General features: G+C 38.1%; 1 protein-coding gene across 1 annotated transcript in view; it reads left to right on the top strand.

The window, feature by feature from the left end:
* The first annotated feature begins 378 nt into the window (after positions 1 to 378).
* LOC127426403 (voltage-dependent L-type calcium channel subunit alpha-1D-like) overlaps positions 379 to 20,157 on the top strand; it is a 51,959-nt gene continuing 32,180 nt past the window's right edge. Inside the window, exons 1-2 of the mRNA XM_051673186.1 lie at positions 379 to 611; positions 6,895 to 7,000. Of these exons, the coding sequence (XP_051529146.1) occupies positions 379 to 611; positions 6,895 to 7,000 (339 nt within the window). The remainder of the gene's footprint in view (positions 612 to 6,894; positions 7,001 to 20,157) is intronic.

Raw genomic sequence — 20,157 nt, 5'->3', positions numbered from 1 at the left:
TACTCTCATTTATGCATCTTCATGTCACTCCAAACCTGTGACTTTCTTTCTACCTTGGAACACAAAAAATGCTACATGTTTAGAACAACACGGGGCGAGTAAATGATGACAGAATTTTTCATTTTTAAGACCAATTAGTTTTCTTTTATTGTGACAAGATGCAGTTTTGCTCATCCCTGTATGACACATACATTGTCTAACACGCCTTTTTGTCTTTTTACAGAGGCAAATTATGCCAGCAGTACCAGAGTCCCTCTCTCTGGTGACGTGCCAGCGTGTTGGTGAGACCCTCTGCTCCTGCGCCCACCCCTGTGCCCTCTCCCCTGGCAGGCCCATGCTGGTGGACGCCCCGCACAGGCCAACGCCCACACCCACACCATGAGCGCCAACGGCCCTGTTCCACCTACGGCGCCTCCTGCAGCCTCAGTGGCCGTACCGGTGCCCATAACTTCAGTGATACCGGTGGGCTCGCTGGCACAGAAGAAGCGGCAACAGTATGCCAAGAGCAAAAAGCAGGGCAGTTCGGCCAACACGCGGCCACAGAGAGCTCTCTTCTGCCTCAACCTCAACAACCCCATACGCCGGGCCTGTATTAGCCTTGTGGAATGGAAGTATCCTTTATCATTTCTCAAGCAATCCATAAGCTAAGATTGGTTCACTTATTTCACACCGCAACTGGTCTTAGATCAGTTTCTGTCAAGATCAAGTAATATCAAGGCTTTATGGTTGGATGCTTAAGGTGCATTAAGTCATTTTTAGTGGTGATTGCTAAGGCATACTTTGTTTTTCTGCTTACCATTTATGTCACATACGGTCAAGCGCTTAGCCTTTTGAAGTATACTCTTTTGACCGCAAGCCCATACAAATGTGTTAGATGCACTGGGCACTACAACTGCTTTGTGATATCCATTTAGCACAGTAAATGCTAGGCGCATGCGCCGACAACATGCAAAGACAGTACGTGTATGTCTAGAGAAACTATGTTGCACACGGACTGATGACAAAATTTGCGTCACGCGCATCCTAGCATTGAGGAGGACCCTTACAAAAATAGAGTGTTCTGGCAAACTTGCTGCAAGCTTGCCGCGAATTCGCCACTCTTTATTTTCACATGCAAATGAGCTGTGCTGCAAATTCTTCATTGTTGCCAAAGGTTTGCTGCAAGTTCACCACTACCGGTGGAGAGCTGCAAACTTCTGGCAAAGATTTGTGGCGAATCACAAGCTCATTTGTATGTAAAAATTATGAGTGGGAAATTTGCGGGAAGTTCGTCAGAACTCAAGTTGAGAGCTTTGGCCGAGCACCACTCATGTTTTCTTCAAAAAATTGTACAATTATATTTTGCTGGTCGAAATAACTTCGACTACACTAAAAACTTTTTGGTCACCAATACTATTGTGATCTCAACATGGCAGCCACCTTCATGTAGAATAAAACAGCATGACACCTAGCGCATATTCACAAAACTATTGAAATATAGGGCAGATGGATGCAAAACTGCGTTTGGTGTAAACCGGCCCTTATTCCTCTGAAAAACTGTCATATGGCATGGTTTGGTTGTGGCCCATTGCTGAAAATAGTTGAAGGCGTGATGAAGTTATTGAGAGAAACATCAAGAGAATAGGTAAACAAATTAAAGTGGTTCACCTTTGCATCTAGATATCCAGATGTCTCAGTATGGAGAGCCTGATCTCCAGCAGAAGCCTGCCTGGTGGTCTTTATTAGAGAGAAGCTATGTTCCCTGCAGTGAGGAACACCTTAATCTTCAGTAAGAAAGTCAGGGTGTATAGACGAGCTTTTAAAAAAAAATTTGTTCCCGAGTCTCCCACAGGGAAGATAAAGATGCTATGACGTCCAATCTGCAGAGCTCCAATTAATTTACACTAGTATCGAGTAAATTAATTTGAGAGTATCGAAAAAAGCCCAGAAGAGTGAATTTGTTGGGAGCCGTTCACATGGAACATGTTTTTGTGACCATCTGCGCTGTTTTTTAATTGTTTTTCTTTGTAAACATGCGCTAGACAGACATCTTTGAATATCGCATGTCTGTATTTTTTCAGGATCTTGCACAAGAGCGCCACATTTTTTTAGATGCCATGTCAAGTTAAAAGTACTTAAACTTTTAAAAAAGTTTCTTGAGACACCTACATTCAGTTCTATTTGTTGCACTGTACCTATTTATTATTATTTTTTCAAAGCTATAGCACATTCGGTCAGAATGTTACTCTTTCTTTTACTGTAGCTGCATCTAAATATTAAATATATACTGCAAGAAGAGTCAAGCATTACATACAGTATTTGATATTGAGTGTTACTACGTTGAAGCTAATGTTAGCATAGTGCGGAAAATCCAGCAGAGACCACCTTAAGGTGGTTTGCTGATTTTAGCTGGTTTAAACTGTTTTAGCTGGTTTCCCACCTGGCCAAGGTGGTTTTTAGCGATTTTAGATGGTCAGCCAGTTGGTCCCCCAGTCTGACAAGTGCCCAAAAACACGTCTAAAACCAGCAACACAGACAGCCAAACCTTCTTGGCCAGGCTGGGAAATCAGCTAAAACCAGCAAAGCACCTTAGCATAGTCTACTCTGGATTTTTTGCACTAGGCTAACATTAGCTTCCACGAAGTTACACTCAATATCAAATACTATATGTAATGCTTGATTCTTCTTTCACTATATATATATATATACAGGTGCATCTCAATAAATTAGAATGTCGTGGAAAAGTTCATTTATTTCAGTAATTCAACTCAAATTGTGAAACTCGTGTATTAAATAAATTCAGTGCACACAGACTGAAGTAGTTTAAGTCTTTGGTTCTTTTAATTGTGATGATTTTGGCTCACATTTAACAAAAACCCACCAATTCACTATCTCAAAAAATTAGAATATGGTGACATGCCAATCAGCTAATCAACTCAAAACACCTGCAAAGGTTTCCTGAGCCTTCAAAATGGTCTCTCAGTTTGGTTCACTAGGCTACACAATCATGGGGAAGACTGCTGATCTGACAGTTGTCCAGAAGACAATCATTGACACCCTTCACAAGGAGGGTAAGCCATAAACATTCATTGCCAAAGAAGCTGGCTGTTCACAGAGTGCTGTATCCAAGCATGTTAACAGAAAGTTGAGTGGAAGGAAAAAGTGTGGAAGAAAAAGATGCACAACCAACCGAGAGAACCGCAGCCTTATGATTGTCAAGCAAAATCGATTCAAGAATTTGGGTGAACTTCACAAGGAATGGACTGAGGCTGGGGTCAAGGCATCAAGAGCCACCACACACAGACGTGTCAAGGAATTTGGCTACAGTTGTCGTATTCCTCTTGTTAAGCCACTCCTGAACCACAGACAACGTCAGAGGCGTCTTACCTGGGCTAAGGAGAAGAAGAACTGGACTGTTGCCCAGTGGTCCAAAGTCCTCTTTTCAGATGAGAGCAAGTTTTGTATTTCATTTGGAAACCAAGGTCCTAGAGTCTGGAGGAAGGGTGGAGAAGCTCATAGCCCAAGTTGCTTGAAGTCCAGTGTTAAGTTTCCACAGTCTGTGATGATTTGGGGTGCAATGTCATCTGCTGGTGTTGGTCCATTGTGTTTTTTGAAAACCAAAGTCACTGCACCCATTTACCAAGAAATTTTGGAGCACTTCATGCTTCCTTCTGCTGACCAGCTTTTTAAAGATGGTGATTTCATTTTCCAGCAGGATTTGGCACCTGCCCACACTGCCAAAAGCACCAAAAGTTGGTTAAATGACCATGGTGTTGGTGTGCTTGACTGGCCAGCAAACTCACCAGACCTGAACCCCATAGAGAATCTATGGGGTATTGTCAAGAGGAAAATGAGAAACAAGAGACCAAAAAATGCAGATGAGCTGAAGGCCACTGTCAAAGAAACCTAGGCTTCCATACCACCTCAGCAGTGCCACAAACTGATCACCTCCATGCCACGCTGAATTGAGGCAGTAATTAAAGCAAAAGGAGCCCCTACCAAGTACTGAGTACATATACAGTAAATGAACATACTTTCCAGAAGGCCAACAATTCACTAAAAATGTTTTTTTTTATTGGTCATATGATGTATTCTAATTTTTTGAGATGGTGAATTGGTGGGTTTTTGTTAAATGTGAGCCAAAATCATCACAATTAAAAGAACCAAAGACTTAAACTACTTCAGTCTGTGTGCATTGAATTTATTTAATACACGAGTTTCACAATTTGAGTTGAATTACTGAAATAAATGAACTTTTCCACGACATTCTAATTTATTGAGATGCACCTGTATATATATATATACACACTGGTGGTCAAAAGTTTGGAATAATGTACAGATTTTGCTCTTATGGAAAGAAATTGTTACATTTATTCACCAAAGTGGCATTCAGCTGATCACAATGTATAGTCAGGACATTAATAATGTGAAAAATTACAATTTGAAATTTTTTTTCAGAACTTCTTAAACTACTTCAAAGAGTTCTCATCAAAAAATCCAGCTTTGTAGATCCTTGGCATTCTAGCTGTCAGTTTGTCCAGATCCTCAGGTGACATTTCACCAAACGTTTCCTGTAGCACTTGCCATAGATTTTTTACATCAGTAATGTCCTCACTATACTTTGTGATCAGTTGAATGCCACTTTGGTGAATTAAAGTACCAATTTCCTTCCGAAACAGCAAAATCTGTACATTATTCCAAACTTTTGGCTGCCAGTGTGTGTGTGTGTGTGTGTGTGTGTGTGTGTGTATACACACACACACACACACACACACACACAGTACTGTACAAAAGTTTTAGGCACTTAAGATGTTTCACAAAAACATTTGTCATAAGATGATTATTTATATATTCAGCTTTAGTGTGTCAATAGGAAAAATACATTTTAGACTCCCAAACATTACATTTGCAAATAGAAAATATTAGAATAGAAGAACAGGGCGCTCTGCAAGAGATGTCATGATCCCCACAAAGCCCCCCACTGAACATCATGTCAGTCTGAGATTACATAAAGAGACAGAAGTAATTGAGACTGCCAATAACAAATAAAAACTGTGTCCAGGTGTACCTAGGAGAATTGGTGCTGTTTTGAAGGCAAAGGTGGTCACACCAAATATTGATTTAGCTTTTTTGTGTTTACTGGTCTTTGTATGATGTTAATTGATAAATTAAAACTATTTAGGGCATTATTTTTGAAGACATCCTCACTATGCAACATTTTGTTGTGCCTAAAACTTTTGCACAGTGCTGTATATATATGTATATATGTATATATGTGTGGCCTCTTGCTCATTATAAAGGAGGACGCAGGAACCAAAATTCTTTTAAATCAACACAACATAAAACTACTTTTCAGTATAACAAAACGATAATGCACACACAGCTCTGTGTGCTCTCTCATTCTGATGAATTTTCAGTCCAACAGGCAGAATGCACACGTTTAGCGGCTGTGTGCACATCTCTCTCTCTCCCGAACTGGCGTCTCCGGCTCCTCTTTATCCCTCTCCCAGCTGATTGCGGTAACTCATTGCCAGGCGTCCATCCAAATGGCCCGGCCCCGCCCCCTTCTCCTCCTAGTCTTTAATATGAATCTACACTTCTATTTCATGTAGAACGTTTAATGTAAATGTTTTATCCTCAACTTCAGTTGCAGGTTGTCTAAGGGGCCATAAACACAGAAGGTGTTCTTGCGCTAAAAAAGCTAGATGCCTCACAACGCATATAACAGAACGCAGGTGTTTGAGATGCTTTTCAAAAATGTTCTTTTTAACTTGATGGACGTATTAAAACATGGCACTCCTGCATAATATGCTGAATAAAAAAACAGCGAGAAACAGTGCAATGGTCAAAGATGTCTATCTGGCACGTTTACGTAGAAAATCAACTAAAAACAGTGCAGACGCAAAAACGCGTTCGATATGAGCGACGACTTACTCTGTTCATTTGCATTTTGTGTTTTCACTAGAGGCAGGGAAGAGGTGACAACAGCATCGTTATGTTAGTTTTCTCAATTTATTTTTAGACACACACAAGTAGCTCTACACCACAATATCTTGTTGACCAAAGAAAAGATTTAGTCCTTGAAACTTTGATTAGCGGAGTTGGAGAATAACAGGCTTGGAGTAATTCCATTTGAAACTAGCAAACTTGAGTTGAAATTTTATTTGTTATTCACATTTTGACCTTGATTTATATTTAATTCAACTTTGGAATATGCAGAACTGTAACTAAGGCCACGTCCACACTAATACGTTTTCATTTGAAAAGGCATTGATTTTGCTACGTTTATGCCTCTCATTCACACTAGAACTGTGTTTTCCTCTACCAAAACGGAGACTTCTGAAAATGCTCTTAATAACTGCATACTTTGGACATTGATGATGTAAAGAAACTAAAAACTGACTTTTCAAAAGAAAACCTTTTAGTATGGACGTATTAGTATGGTGTAAAAAATGTAACTGACCTTGATGGAATAACCAAGGCCACGTCCACTATACATTAATTTCACTACGTTTATGCCTATCATCCAGTAGAACTAAAGTTTCAAAAATGCTCTCCATTACAGAATACTTTGAAAAACGATGATGTTAGGAAACTGAAAACGTAGTTTGCAAACAAAAATGGATTGGAGTAGATGTGGCCTTAGTGGTTCTTGATGTACTGCAAGTGAATGAGAATGTTTTCATCAGAGTACCTCCAATGACATTTACTCATTTGGCTGATGGTTTTATTCGTGCATGTGTTTTTATCAAGCTACATTTGACCAGTGTGCTCCCCATTTGGAATTGAACCCATGACCTTGTTGTTGCTAGTGCCATGGTCTACTGAAACATATGCCTTAATTTAGATATTTGGTGCCTCTGTCTTTGATTAGCTTATATTCTCTTTGCTATACTCCTTAATTTTTTATTTCAGGCCATTTGATATCTTTATATTGATAGCGATTTTCGCCAACTGCATGGCCTTAGCTGTATACATCCCCTTTCCTGAGGATGACTCCAACTCAACCAACCACGACCTAGTGAGTAAATAACTTTAACCTTTGACCTTGTTGCATGTTACGGTCTGACCCCTGTCATGACCTCAGGCCCATACTCACATTAACGACGGCGTGTGCATTTGAAAATGAGTCTTAGGTCTAAGAGCAAGAGTAATATTGTTTTTCTTTCAAAATAACATGCACGGATGTATTTTAGACCAGGAATGTGTTTTAAGAAGGTCAATTTTGATTTCATGTTGACCCTAAAAATAATGTTTGATATTAACAGGTGAATTCTTGTGGCTTAAATGTTCTTTTTCCATTTAAAATAATAGCAAATGAGGACAAGATTTCTTTGAAGAGATGTTGCCTAAAGAGGTCAAAATTATGATTATAATAACATGCCTTTGAACCATAAACTCCTTTCCAGTGGATATTTTTTTTAATCAGATTTGAATGGCTTCATAATTTCTTTTAGATTTGCCAAATTTGTTTCTCTCCACAAACAGAGCCAAGGCATTGTCATTATTTTTGTATATTCCTGGGAGTAAATCTGTCTCTGCATAATCTTGGTGACCATTTCTGAGAACAGATGCATGCTCAGATGAATGAATGCTTCCTTGTTAGAAACATGTTCTTCTCAAACTTCCTCTCTACAAACTGCTTCACTTGTGCAGTTAAATTGATCTGATTATTTATATTTAGAAAAGAGGAGCGTTTGGATCACAGCTTTGGTGAGTTTGGAGGGAGGGGGGAGGGGGGGCGGATGTTCTTCATGATGCTGTGCTCCTGAGAGGACTTGAAGGAGGATTGTGAGTTGAGATAAGACAGCTGTTCGATCTTTTGGCAGAGCTCAGCTCAGCACGAGAGCTCCATGATTTGTGAATAGCTCTCATAGCTATTGATGCAGTTTTAATTTAGTGATTTCAGTTCCAGAGACTAAAGCAGGAAAGAGAAACAGCAGGCAACGATGTTACATCCTGGGTTTTTCTCCCACAAATGTTCTGAGGGCCCATTTGATGAAGTGTTTTTAAAATGGGATATTGTGACAGCAAATCTGAGCTGCTTAAATGCTAGGTGGCATTTTAAAGACTCTAAGAAATCACTTGACGAGTACAGTTTTCTTTACTGCATATTTACTATTAAAGGAAGTTTGAAATGGATACATCGAAGAGCTTGTCCCCCCTTTTAATTTTTTAGTTTATTTTTTATAGTAAATAGGCTTTAGTTACATCACAGCCATAAACATTAATTTGCTACTTGCTGGTCTGTTTTAGGGGGTGGATGATTCTCATTCTTTAGAGCATTTGATTGGATAAAAATCTGTGTAGTGCAAGATGAGTCATCAATATTTTTGGTCCATTTTCCAGGAAGAAAAAGACTTTACATTTTTAATGCGTATATCTGCTAAAGGTTCATTTTGTCAAATTTAAGGAGTACACTAGCATATAGATGGCTTCAGAACTAATAGCAAAATATGGACATTTAGGGTGTTTCACAAGGTACTTAAGGTAACAACAATAAGATACCTTCTAAAAAGCATCATATTGGCCAGAATTCGAATTCTAAGGATTTCAAGATGGCAGACATAATGTGAGAAATTCTGTTGATAAATATAATCAATTAAATTACGAAAAGTATTGTTAAATTTTTTTTCTATTTTAAACTAGTTTTCTTTTTTTACCGATTTACATTTTTTTGTTTTTACCCAATATGTGTGCTGTGTATTTTATGCTTATTAGAGTATCGTGTTGTTAGCTTAGCAACATGCTAGCTTCAAATGCTTTTGCAATCAATTGTGAGTCTAATTTTCCATGTGCTTTGAGTAAGAAGTGCAATTTTTATAAACCATTTCAAAGCATATCCGTTGGTTTGGTGAAGTGATGTCTTTGTTCCTAGAAATTTTAAAATAATTGTCAAACACATTCAAAACAACAGTGGGAGACACTTTATTCTTAGGCTACGTCCACATTAATCCAGATACATTTGAAAATGATGTTTTCATTTTCTAAACGCTTTCTGTCCACACTGGCGTTTTCAAGCGTTTTCCAAAAGTTTCTCATCCACACTGAAATGTCTGAAAACTCTTAAATCCCATTACTGCACATGTGAAAAATCAGACGAGATGAACCACACCCCCTTCTGACAATACAAACCACCTTGTCTGACGATACGAACTCACTGCTCCGTCCAACAATACAATTCTTTCGGCGCAAACACGCCTCCTTTCTATGTAAATTTACCCAAAAAAAAGTCCCATGAAATGTTCAACCTGTTCATGTATGCTTAATGTGCTTATTTGTTGTGATCCTATAAATGTAGTGTGACCATCTGCTACATTACATTACAGTGCAGATTAGGGCTGCAACTAACGATTATTTTGATAATTGATTAATCTAACGATTATTAGAACGATTATTCGACTATTCAGCGATTATTGCAACGATTAATCATTAGCTCTCAACCGATTATTCAGCTTGTGCCCTACTTAAAAGGCTGTATTAAACGTGCTTACTAACAATAAAGAGGAAAAAAATAATCTTTTAAAAATACCTCTAAATGACATTCACTGAATTAAAGGAAAAAAAAGACTTTTTATTCAGTTTAATTCAGTAAAGATAAAAAAATCCTATTGTTCTTAAGTGTTTTTGTCCGGTTTTCCATTTAAAATTGTCTAAAAATCCTTACAAAAAGATACATATACTTAAGAAGCAACATATAAGATATTTAGACTTGCTTTAAGAGAATGTATCTTAAATATAAGTGTATTTTGTATATAAGTGTATTTTTTCACTTGGTTATACTTCTGCGAGTGCAGTAAAGACAAAATATACTTATATTCAAGATCTATTCTCTAAAAGCAAGTCTAAATATCTTATATGCTGCTTCTCAGGTGAATGCATCTTTTTAAAGGATTTTTAGATATTTAAAATATTTGTATTTTTAATATTATATTCAATATTATCAGATTTTCTGCAGTATAGCTGCTAAAGAAAATGTATGTTGTTTTATAGGAATTTTAGATATTTATATTGGGAAACAAGCCAAATCAAAAACGTATTTTGTTGCCTTGTATAATGGGGCGAAGACTACCCTCTCTCACCTTTCTGTTCACTTCAGTACATCTTTAACTCACAAAAAAACTAAATCTCTCTTATTAATAAAGCTGCGTGTTGCCAATTTTCTTCACGATAAGAAATGCACAGTGACGCATATATTATGATTCAGTAAGCCATCACGTTATAATCTAGCTGCAGCAAGCGTGCACGCTCGAGGGACGAGCATCCCCATGACAGAGTGTGCCACAGCCGGGTGCAGTTTCAGTCTCTCCCCCTTAGATCGGGACATTTAAGCAACTCATAGAAGAGGCACTGACTGCACAGAAAAATGCAGTTTCGGAGTTTGTAGTTATTTACATGACCTGCTTCCATATTATTTGAACTTTAATAAAGCTATAACACATTAAATATAACTGCATTAAAGTTGTAACACCGAGGTGTTTCCTTTAAAGACGCTCGACACGCAAGTTTTCCTTCAGCAGAGTGGCAGCTCCAGCTCCACTTATTCCACAACGAGAGTGCTTCTGTATTTACTTATTTTGTATTTTTGCATTATAATTCCCTCATACTTTGCGATCTACATCACCTGAAGCTGTTTGGAAAGTTTAGTGTGCATCTGGACTGTGAGCTGTGTAATTCTTCCACTCCTCAGTCAGGCACGAGCTACAGTGCTGCTCTCTCGCGAGTCATCATTAGAGTTTAATATGATCTCATGTTATGTTAAATGAGATCAAACAACTATTCGACAACGAAAGTTTTTGTCGGCCATTTTTTAGTGTCGACGTTGTCGATAATGTCGACTAATCGCTTCAGCCCTAGTGCAAATTACCGTAAACCTCAAGAGTGGGGCCATATTTTCTTAATGCACACGTGACAACAATGTGCACCCAACAAACATCCTTATCAGTTCCTCTACTCTTGCTTGATTTTTTTTTCTGTGTGTACTGTCTGCAGCATCTGATCTCTCAGGTCTCCTGTGTGTGTTAAACAGTGGGAGGTAATCGAAGAGCAAAATTTCATTAGAATCCCAGCAGGCATAATAACATACATCCCAGGTCGAATCACACAGATGAGCTCAGGTCGTGCTGGGGAGCCTGCAGGCACATTAGAGGGTCAGAGATGTTCTGGCAACCATATAAACTGCCTCTGGGGTGTTCAAGGCCAAAAGGTGTGCATAAAGGCATTTTTATTTGTAAATAAAATGGAATGGAAAGTCTTTTTTTATTTTCTTTACACTTGTTTTGCATGCCTGCTTTGAAATTTCATGTTGTGGCGCAGCTAATATGGTTGGCTTTTTTATTATATATTGTTTGTGTCTTTCCACATTTGTAAGTCCCTTCAAACGTCTGAAGATGAATAAACGCCTATTGCTCCAAAGCTACAGTACATATAGTCTTTTACCCATATAGAAGCATTCTAGCAGAGTGCATGCCATCGAAGAGGAAAGTAACCACCTGTTTAACAGCACACAGTTATGAATTATGAAAGTGCTTTTCAGCATATATTACAGAGTCATGTACCTATTTAATTTTTTCATTCGGTCTCTACAGAAGAACAATGACTCATCTGTCTTCATACGGGGTGTTTCTGTGCCTCTTTACAGTATATGCATGAGTTCACTGCACATTAGGTGTCCTATTTCTAAGGGACTCAATTACCCAAGGGTCTCAGCTTTCAAATTGGCCTTCCTAGGTGATAAAGAGTTCAGAATAAGTCTATAGATAGAAAGTGAAACCTCCAAAGAGGCTTAATTTGGTTGTTGACTATTTAGCAGATGCTTTTTGAGACTTGCTGAAGTACTTTTTCTGTGTTAAAATACTTCCTCCTATCCCAGCTTAATATGCAGAGAGAACTATTAGTTAGCAATTCATAGGTTCATTTTCTCGAAAACAGTAAAAACTGTGTTTCTGTCAATTCCATTTGGTGGTGCTAGTGGTGCAGAAATAACATACTTCAGCTTTTAGGCCTACAGTATTTACACCAAGAGCAAAAATTTGTCGCGGATAAGACTGGAATCAAAATAATGTATTCCAGTTGACATTTTCTCATTGGGTACCAAAATTCAATTTTGCAATTTTTCAAAACAATTTTGCAAGACGTTTGTTTTTCCCGTCCTCTGAATAATAGCACCGATCTTTTTTTTTTTTGTTGTTGTTGCATTAAAGTGAGTGAAATTTGTATTATCAGATAAGTTGTATTTTCAATTAAAAATGTGAATGACTGAAGTACTTTTTTGATTTGCTGTTGGTGTGGATTGACCTTTTGTCACTGATTTGTTCACTTTTACATTTAGTTTTCACTGTGAATGGGCTATTACTGTTGCTCATTCTTAAGGTTAGGGGTTTTAAACAAACCACAATTAAACCACTATATACTGGAGACTTAAAGGTGTCACAAAATACTGTTTTGTTTTTTTTTTTAATAGTTGTATTATCTTCACTGAGGTCCACTGATAAAGTTTGTAAAGTTTTTTTTCATAATATAGTCATATATGATCATTTTCCACCCTGTCTCTGGCCCTTTGTCTGAAATGTTCGGTTTTGGCCTTAACGCCTCCTTAAAACCACAATGTAAACACCCACTGTTATGATTGGCTAAAATCATGCAGCACCATATTTGAAACTCAATCACAAGAGAATGAACAAGCTCCACAACATTATAAAACTAAATTTCAGGGTTTACACATAACGCACATTCAACACATTGCATCCGAACATATTAAACTGTTCACTTACTGTAAGCACAACAGCACCACAAACTATCAAACAGTCATGACTTTTGAAAACTTGTGGTTTTGCAATCGGGTCCAAGTGTTTTTAATGGCCCCATCCTTCAATAACAGTTCCTTTGCAAAGCTTGAATTGTTTTATGACTAGTTTACAAGCAATCCACGCTGATATGAGCAGGAAAAGAATACAATCAACGCAGAAAAACGCTGAAGACACATCCACAAGACGCACATACGTAGTTCAAAGGATGATGTGAACTAGATGCACACACATCCAGTTTCCAGTATCATCCTGCATTGAAATGCACATCGCCGGAAATGCATCAAAATGGTCAAAGATGTCCATCTAGTGCAGTGGTTCTCAAACTTTTTCAGTGTGGGGCCCCCCTTGTGTAGGGTGCATCCCTTTGTGGCCCTCCAAAGAAAATTCATGACACAAAACAATCTCAAACTTACAATTTTAATTAAACCAAAAACATATTAAATTATGCAATGCTGAAACATCAATTCTTTTGGTTGGTAGCCTTATTTCTCTGATGTTTGATTACACAGAATTTATGATAAATTCTATATTTCTTATTGTTTTGGAAAAGTGCAACAAAAGTGAACAATATTGAACATTAATTTCATTGCTATTTCCATAGTAGATGAATATAGAACATTTAATTTAAATATATTTAATTAGAATTTGCATTAAAGTTTTTTTGTGCCATGAAACAAATCAATTTAATAACAACTACTGTACAAAAGCGCACAGCCTGTCTTAGTGGGAAGGGTGAGACTGTATTTCTTTGCAGAGCTTATCAATTCTGGGTGTTGTTGGTGACAAGCAAACTCTCAAGTCATCTTCCACATTAAGCCGTGCCCTGTATTTTGTCTTTATTGCCATCATGGCTGAGAAAGATGTCTCACAAAGATATGTGGTTGGGAAAGGCAACAATATTCTCATGGCCTGAAAAGCAACCTCCTTGTACTCCTTTTCAACCATGGGCCAAAATTCTTCTGGGGTCTGCTGATTAAATCTCATCCTGAGAGTGCGATCACTGGATAATTCCAAAAGTTCATCCTCAGCCTTTCCGCTGAGGCCACTGCCCATCACATCACAAGAAAAGGGATCTTGAACCCAGTCATATTTCACCATGTCAATGTCTGTGAAGTAGTGACTGAAATGTTCATTGAGTGAGGTGAGGTGAGTGGTAATGGTGTTGAGCATGAAGTCCACTCCCATAAAGTTTTTGTCCAGAAACATGTCAGTGATGCCTGTTGTAGTTTACGTATCCATAGATACATTTTTCTCCTGAATGCATTTATTTTGTCACTTGCCTCCAATATTGTGGAATAAGATCCCTGAATAGACAGATTAAGTCCATTGAGACTACTAAAAATATCTGCAAGGTAGGCCAGTTATGCCATCCGCTGTTGGTCGGAAAAGAACAGTGCCAGGTCAGGTTTATGTGCTTTCAAAAAGTCATGTAGCTCATGTCTCAATTTGAACACTCGCTCCAAAACTTTCCCGAGTGAGAGCCACCGCACCTCTGAATGGAACAGTAGCCGATCATGAGCTGCCCCCATCTCCGTGCATAGTTTTGCAAAGAGACGTGACTTCAGTGGTCTTGACTTAACGAAGTTCACAGCTGCTACTACTGCTTCCAACCCATCGTGCAGGTCGGGTGCCATTGATTTTGATGCAAGTGACGATGAAGCATACAGTGAGTGGCTACGATCTTTGGATTTACAGCTTGAATTTGGGTGACAACCCCACTCTTGTGCCCAGTCATTGCTGCTGCACCATCAGTGCAAACAGACACACACTTTTTCCAGCTCAGATGTTCTTCTATCATGAAAGTGTCCAACATTTTGAAAATTTTCTCACCCGTAGCTCGCCCCTCGAGTTCTTTGGAAAATAAAATATCTTTCAAAATTGTACTATCCCACGAATATCGAACATACACTAACAATTGCGCTGCACTGCTAACATCAGTGCATTCATCAAGCTGAAGCGCAAACTGCTCACACGATCGCAATCTTTCAGTCAGTTGACATTTCACATCAAAAGAGAGGTCCCTGATCCATCAGCCTACTGTATTATTGGACAGTGGTATGGATTTAATCTTGTTTACGGCCTCCTCCCCGATCATCACTCTGCACATATCCACTGCTGCTGGAAGTATTAATTCTTCCCCAATTGTGTGCGGCTTTTTACATTTGGCTATTCGCAGGGCTGCAAGATAAGATGCTTGCTGCGCTTTCTCGGGAATTGTCATGATGTTAGTCAGTCGTACCTTTTGCTTAACATATTCTTCTTTCTTTCTCTGGAAAGAAATCCTCACTTTTATTTGCATGCTCCGGATGAACTGTTGTGAGATGCCGGTTAAGTTTATATGGTTTCAGTGCTTCAACAGATAAAATCTTCAAGCACAATGTGCACTGTGGTCTGCCGTCACTATATTCCATGAAGCCATATTTTATGTATGAGCGTCAAATTTTCGCAATTTCATTTTTTTCAAACTAGGCTCTTCTGTATTAACTTTCTCAGCTAAGATACTACATCCTGTATATAAAAACGTATCCATTTTAAATAGTCAGGTTTTATCAGTGTGTGACTAACAGTGCTGTACACTAGTATATCAACGGATGTCTCTGTTTGGTGATGTTTCAGCTTAGTGTGCTGTGTATAATTGATTTAATTTATTAATATTTCTCATTTTTATGTACATCATAGTTCAAAGGTTGACAATTTCGACTTACAGTTAATATTAATAATTAAAAAAAAATAATGTTCTAGAATTTCCATGCAGCCCCCCTGGCGCCATCTGGTGGCGCCCCAGGGGACCGCGGCCCCCAGTTTGAGAACCACTGTTCTAGTGCATGTTTTCATACACCAACAATTCAAAATAGCGCAGATGGGTGCAAAAATGCATCCATGATGCATTTGTGCTCAAATCAACAAGATGCACAGCAGCTGAATGAAACCGAATGGCTTCTCCTTTTCAGAGTTGTAACTTGACACTGCGTCTTTTAAAAGCATCTCGAAATACATGACAACGGTCAAAAATGTCTGTCTACAAAAATAATTCAAAATAGTCCAAAAAATTATTTTCAAGACAATTATTTTTGTCTTGTTTTTCAGTAAAAATATCTAAACATTCTTAAAATGTGCTTTATTTACTTGACAAGAAAACTGGCATAAAATTTTAAGTCTTGTTTTGAGAGAAATCTAATCAGATTTAGTGAGATTTATTCTTAAAACAAGAAAAAACTTTTTTCTTGTTTTAAGTCTAAAGTTCACAAAATGTTGTCAGATTTATCTTAAAACAAGACTTAATATCTTAACCCATTTTGCTTGACAAGTAAATAAATCACGTTTTAAGAATGTTTAGATAATTTTACAGGAAAACAAGACAAAAATACTTGAAAATCATTTTTTGCAGTGTAGTGAAGCCACACAAGGCCTGTCTGTCCTGCTCTCTCTCAGTTTACGAACTGAAGCACCATTGGGCGGGCCATGGGTGCAATGGTGTGAAGTCGCTGTAGAGGCGGTCATGAATTAATGGGCCCCCTAGTGACATAGGGTAGTGGTGGAAGTAGAGAACGAGGCATTTTTGCAGCTTTGTTTCAATAAATGCTTTTATTGCATATGGGATTAAGTTTTCAGTTCTGAAATTTACAGTATGTTTTTATGGTAGAATGACCTCTGATATATAAAAATATGAAGGAAAATGATATTCCTTGTGACATGACCCCTTTAAGGGACTCAAGACTCTTTTGACTTGGGCGAGTAAGCAACCACCTAGAAACCATCCAGAACACCCTAGCAACTGCACATAAACATGCAAAAACCACCCAGAAGCCCATAGCAATGCCCAGGCAACCTCTCATGACGTGATCACACTGGAAGTGGACATGTTTTGCCGAATTACTGACAAGTGTCATACCTCATCAGGCATTTTTTGCATCAGTTTAAGCATAATCACATTTCCTTATAGTGCTACTACTAGCGTGTCGTGTGAACAACCTCTGAGACACAAGTTCTAGTCCTGTAGGAACCAGGAAGTAATCGCGTTCACAAACAATGGTGAGTGTGATTCAGGGGTTGCGTTTTCGCTCAAATTAAATTTTTATTCCGACGGTTAGGTTTAGGGTTGGGGTTTGGGAGAGGGGGTAGAGTTAAAAAAAAATAAGCATTCTTGTTGGCTATATTACATAATTTATCTGCCTATACATTCAACAACACTCCTAGCTTCAGCCACTGGGGGCAGTGATTCAGAGCAGACTGATTTTAGCAGCAAAACTTTCGCTCTACTTGTGCTGAATTCACAGTGTGAATTCAGAGGATTGTGGTGGCAAATTTTGCATGGGCAAGCCGTAGGGGTTTCATAAAATATCTATAGATATCAATTATTGATTGGCACGTTATTTTATCGATAAGTTTTAAGGCACCTTTTTATATTAAAATTAGCCGACATTTAAATTAGAAGCCTAATTTGTGTGCTTTCCAACTCACAATTCGCCTTCTGTTGAATGTAGTCTGGCATAAATCCGTTGGGAGGCCACAAGAGGGCATTATAACATCAACATTTACTGATTGAAGCTGGTTGCAGATAGGCCAAGGCATGGTACAGTTGCAGTCCTAACTAGGTTGTGGAACACCATATACACAAATGTAATGAAGGATTTTGTACTTCTTCAAGAATGAACAAAGTGATGTTGATAAGTTTGCAGGTTAGTGTATGAAACGGTATAATTACATAAACTGAATGATCAGAAATGACAAAATTTATTGTGCAATTTCTCTGTATTTACTCATGAATAGGCTTCATTCAAGCTGTGAAACCACAAAACGACATATTTGTAACTGAAAATATATTGTTTAGGCTATATGAAAGATAGATATACAATATATCATCCAGTAATGGCTAGATTTGGGTCAATTTTAATGGAAAACTATGCAAGTTGCGCTCTGTAGCACTGAAGAATTTTGAACAGTCTCCTCCAGAGTCAGTGCTTGACAAATGATTAAGACTGTTGTACAATGAACAATCCTATTTATATATGAAAAAATCCTGATATATATCTATAATCATCGGGAAAATCTTCCGATTGTCAGTGTGTGAACAAGGCATCGATCCCAAGCCTAGCAAGCACCAACTTTCCTTTGTACACAAAAATGTACTCTGAAAGATCTACTTTGAAAGATTACAACTTCACGCGATATTACAACTTTGTCCCATCAGATTTCTGCTTCGAGTATGCGCCAGCTAGCCCAAAAAAGCAACATCTTCAGTATTTTAGGAGTCAGAACATCATGAAACCACAAACTTGAGTTTTACGTTCATATCTGAGCCAAGCATCTCTTAGCCAATTGTACTCTACAATACTTGGCTTGCAGTTACCCGTCCTTACGTACAGTGTTGCTCAAAAATATGATTTGGACCAGCATCAGTGAGGAATGTGAACATTTTGTACCTCCTAAGAGGTAACATGGTGCACATAATCAGTTGGTTCAGCCACTAAGGGAACACACACAAACACATCTTAAGACACTAAACACACATATATTCATCAGACACACTGCAGCAGAAACAAACACACACTCAGACACACAACACACCTTGTTGAGATAGACACAAGCCCTGGTTTAAGGTTATTCTTGGCAATTTCGTGTAGTAGACTGAGGGCTCCATGCAGCACCTGCTGAACACTGCCCTTTTTATAACCAATTATACCACGCACACAGATACACACACACAGATGCACACACACGCACACACACACATGTTGGTGCGGCTATCCTTATGAGAACACTCCATAGACATAATGATTTTTATACTGTACGAAATATAGATTAATGTTACAGTTATTTCTTGGATCTAATTTTATTATGCTATGTGGTGCTAATTAAACAAAGCATGTACGTATGTGCTCAAGTACGCCGGGGGAACCCCAGAATATGGCGTAAGAGGGAAACCCAACTATTGCAGTGAAATGCCACTGCCGCTTACACAGTGCATGTAAAAGCAAAAGCCGTTTTCGTGTCTTGAGCAGCTTTCTTCCAATAAACGCCTTTTTGATGTCCATGTAAATGAGCTGTTATGATTTTATATCCATTTGATCCCTGCAGAAGTTATTACTCCACTCCCTACCATCATTAACGACAGCTCTATATCGTTGAACCAATGTGGTTCAAATAATACATGTGTGACATAGTTACTATGGATCTTTGGAAACAGTCATGACTAGCTCGTTAATTTCTCCAGTGTTGTTGTGCTGGAAACACACCATAGTCTGGCAAAGCAACACTGACTCAACTAATGCCGTGAGTTTGTGGTAGAACCACAAATGACCATTGTAAGATGGGGGCAGTTTTCTAGAATCTGTTTGAAAAAAAGTGATTCTTTTTGCTATTGCGTTTAGTGAAGCTAATGGTGCAGAAATTATACACTTCAGCTTTAAAAAACGAAATCAGTAGTAATTCTAATAGTCCTATGTTACTTAGAGAAAGACGTTACAGTGTTAAGACATCAAGTCAGCTAGAGGAGATGAATGAAACTGTTTAGGGTGTATTGAGAAAGCTGGTGATTCTTCCGATGGAGAATATGCACGTGTGTTGTTTGTTTGTGTGTCTTGCTGTGTCTCTGGACCCCAGCCGTGATGAAGGCTGAAGTGTGTGTTTAATCACTTAGCTAACTGCTTATTTTCACCAGATGTGCTGACTTCCCAGTGCTCTTTATCTTAGTGTGTGTGTGCGCCTTTGATGGTTATGGAAAGGCCTTTTATCTGTGTCCATGTGTAAATATATGTGTAATATTGATGTAAATATTTGATTTTGTGTGCTACCATGTGTATGTGTTTTATATGTATTTCGATTGGTAGGGCTCTGTCTAATGGAGTGTGTGAGAGGACAAAGAGGGAAAGAGCTATATGATGGATTTTGATGTTTCTAGCTTACATGATCTCAGTGCATTAACCAAATAGGTTCTTCCACACTATAAGTTACTTTTACATGCCATGTAGTTTATGCATACGTGGTTGGACATGTAGCTTTATTCCATGCTCTAATTTAATAACATGACGTTGCATTCACAATGCATCTGTAACATCTGTAATATGATTTATTTTTGATTATAATGGCATATTCATCAGAAAATAATATAGTGTAGGACCATAGATGTAGCAAGGTCCTATTTAGCGGGACTTCATCTGGGTTCCAAAATATAAGTGAGTGAAGTTGTAGTTTTTACACTCTACTCATTTACAAAATGTTTTATAAAAAATATATGTAGGTAAAATGGCTTTTTTTATTAGTTTATTAGTGTGCATAAATTACATTTGTTATATCATAAATTTAAAAAAAAATAATTCTTGTGTTAATTAGTGGAAAAACTGCTAAATAAACATGCATTCATTATATT

This window comes from Myxocyprinus asiaticus, chromosome 35 (genome assembly GCF_019703515.2).
Source record: "Myxocyprinus asiaticus isolate MX2 ecotype Aquarium Trade chromosome 35, UBuf_Myxa_2, whole genome shotgun sequence".
NCBI classification, from domain to species: Eukaryota; Metazoa; Chordata; class Actinopteri; order Cypriniformes; family Catostomidae; genus Myxocyprinus; species Myxocyprinus asiaticus.
This window is presented reverse-complemented; position numbering and strand designations above follow the sequence as displayed.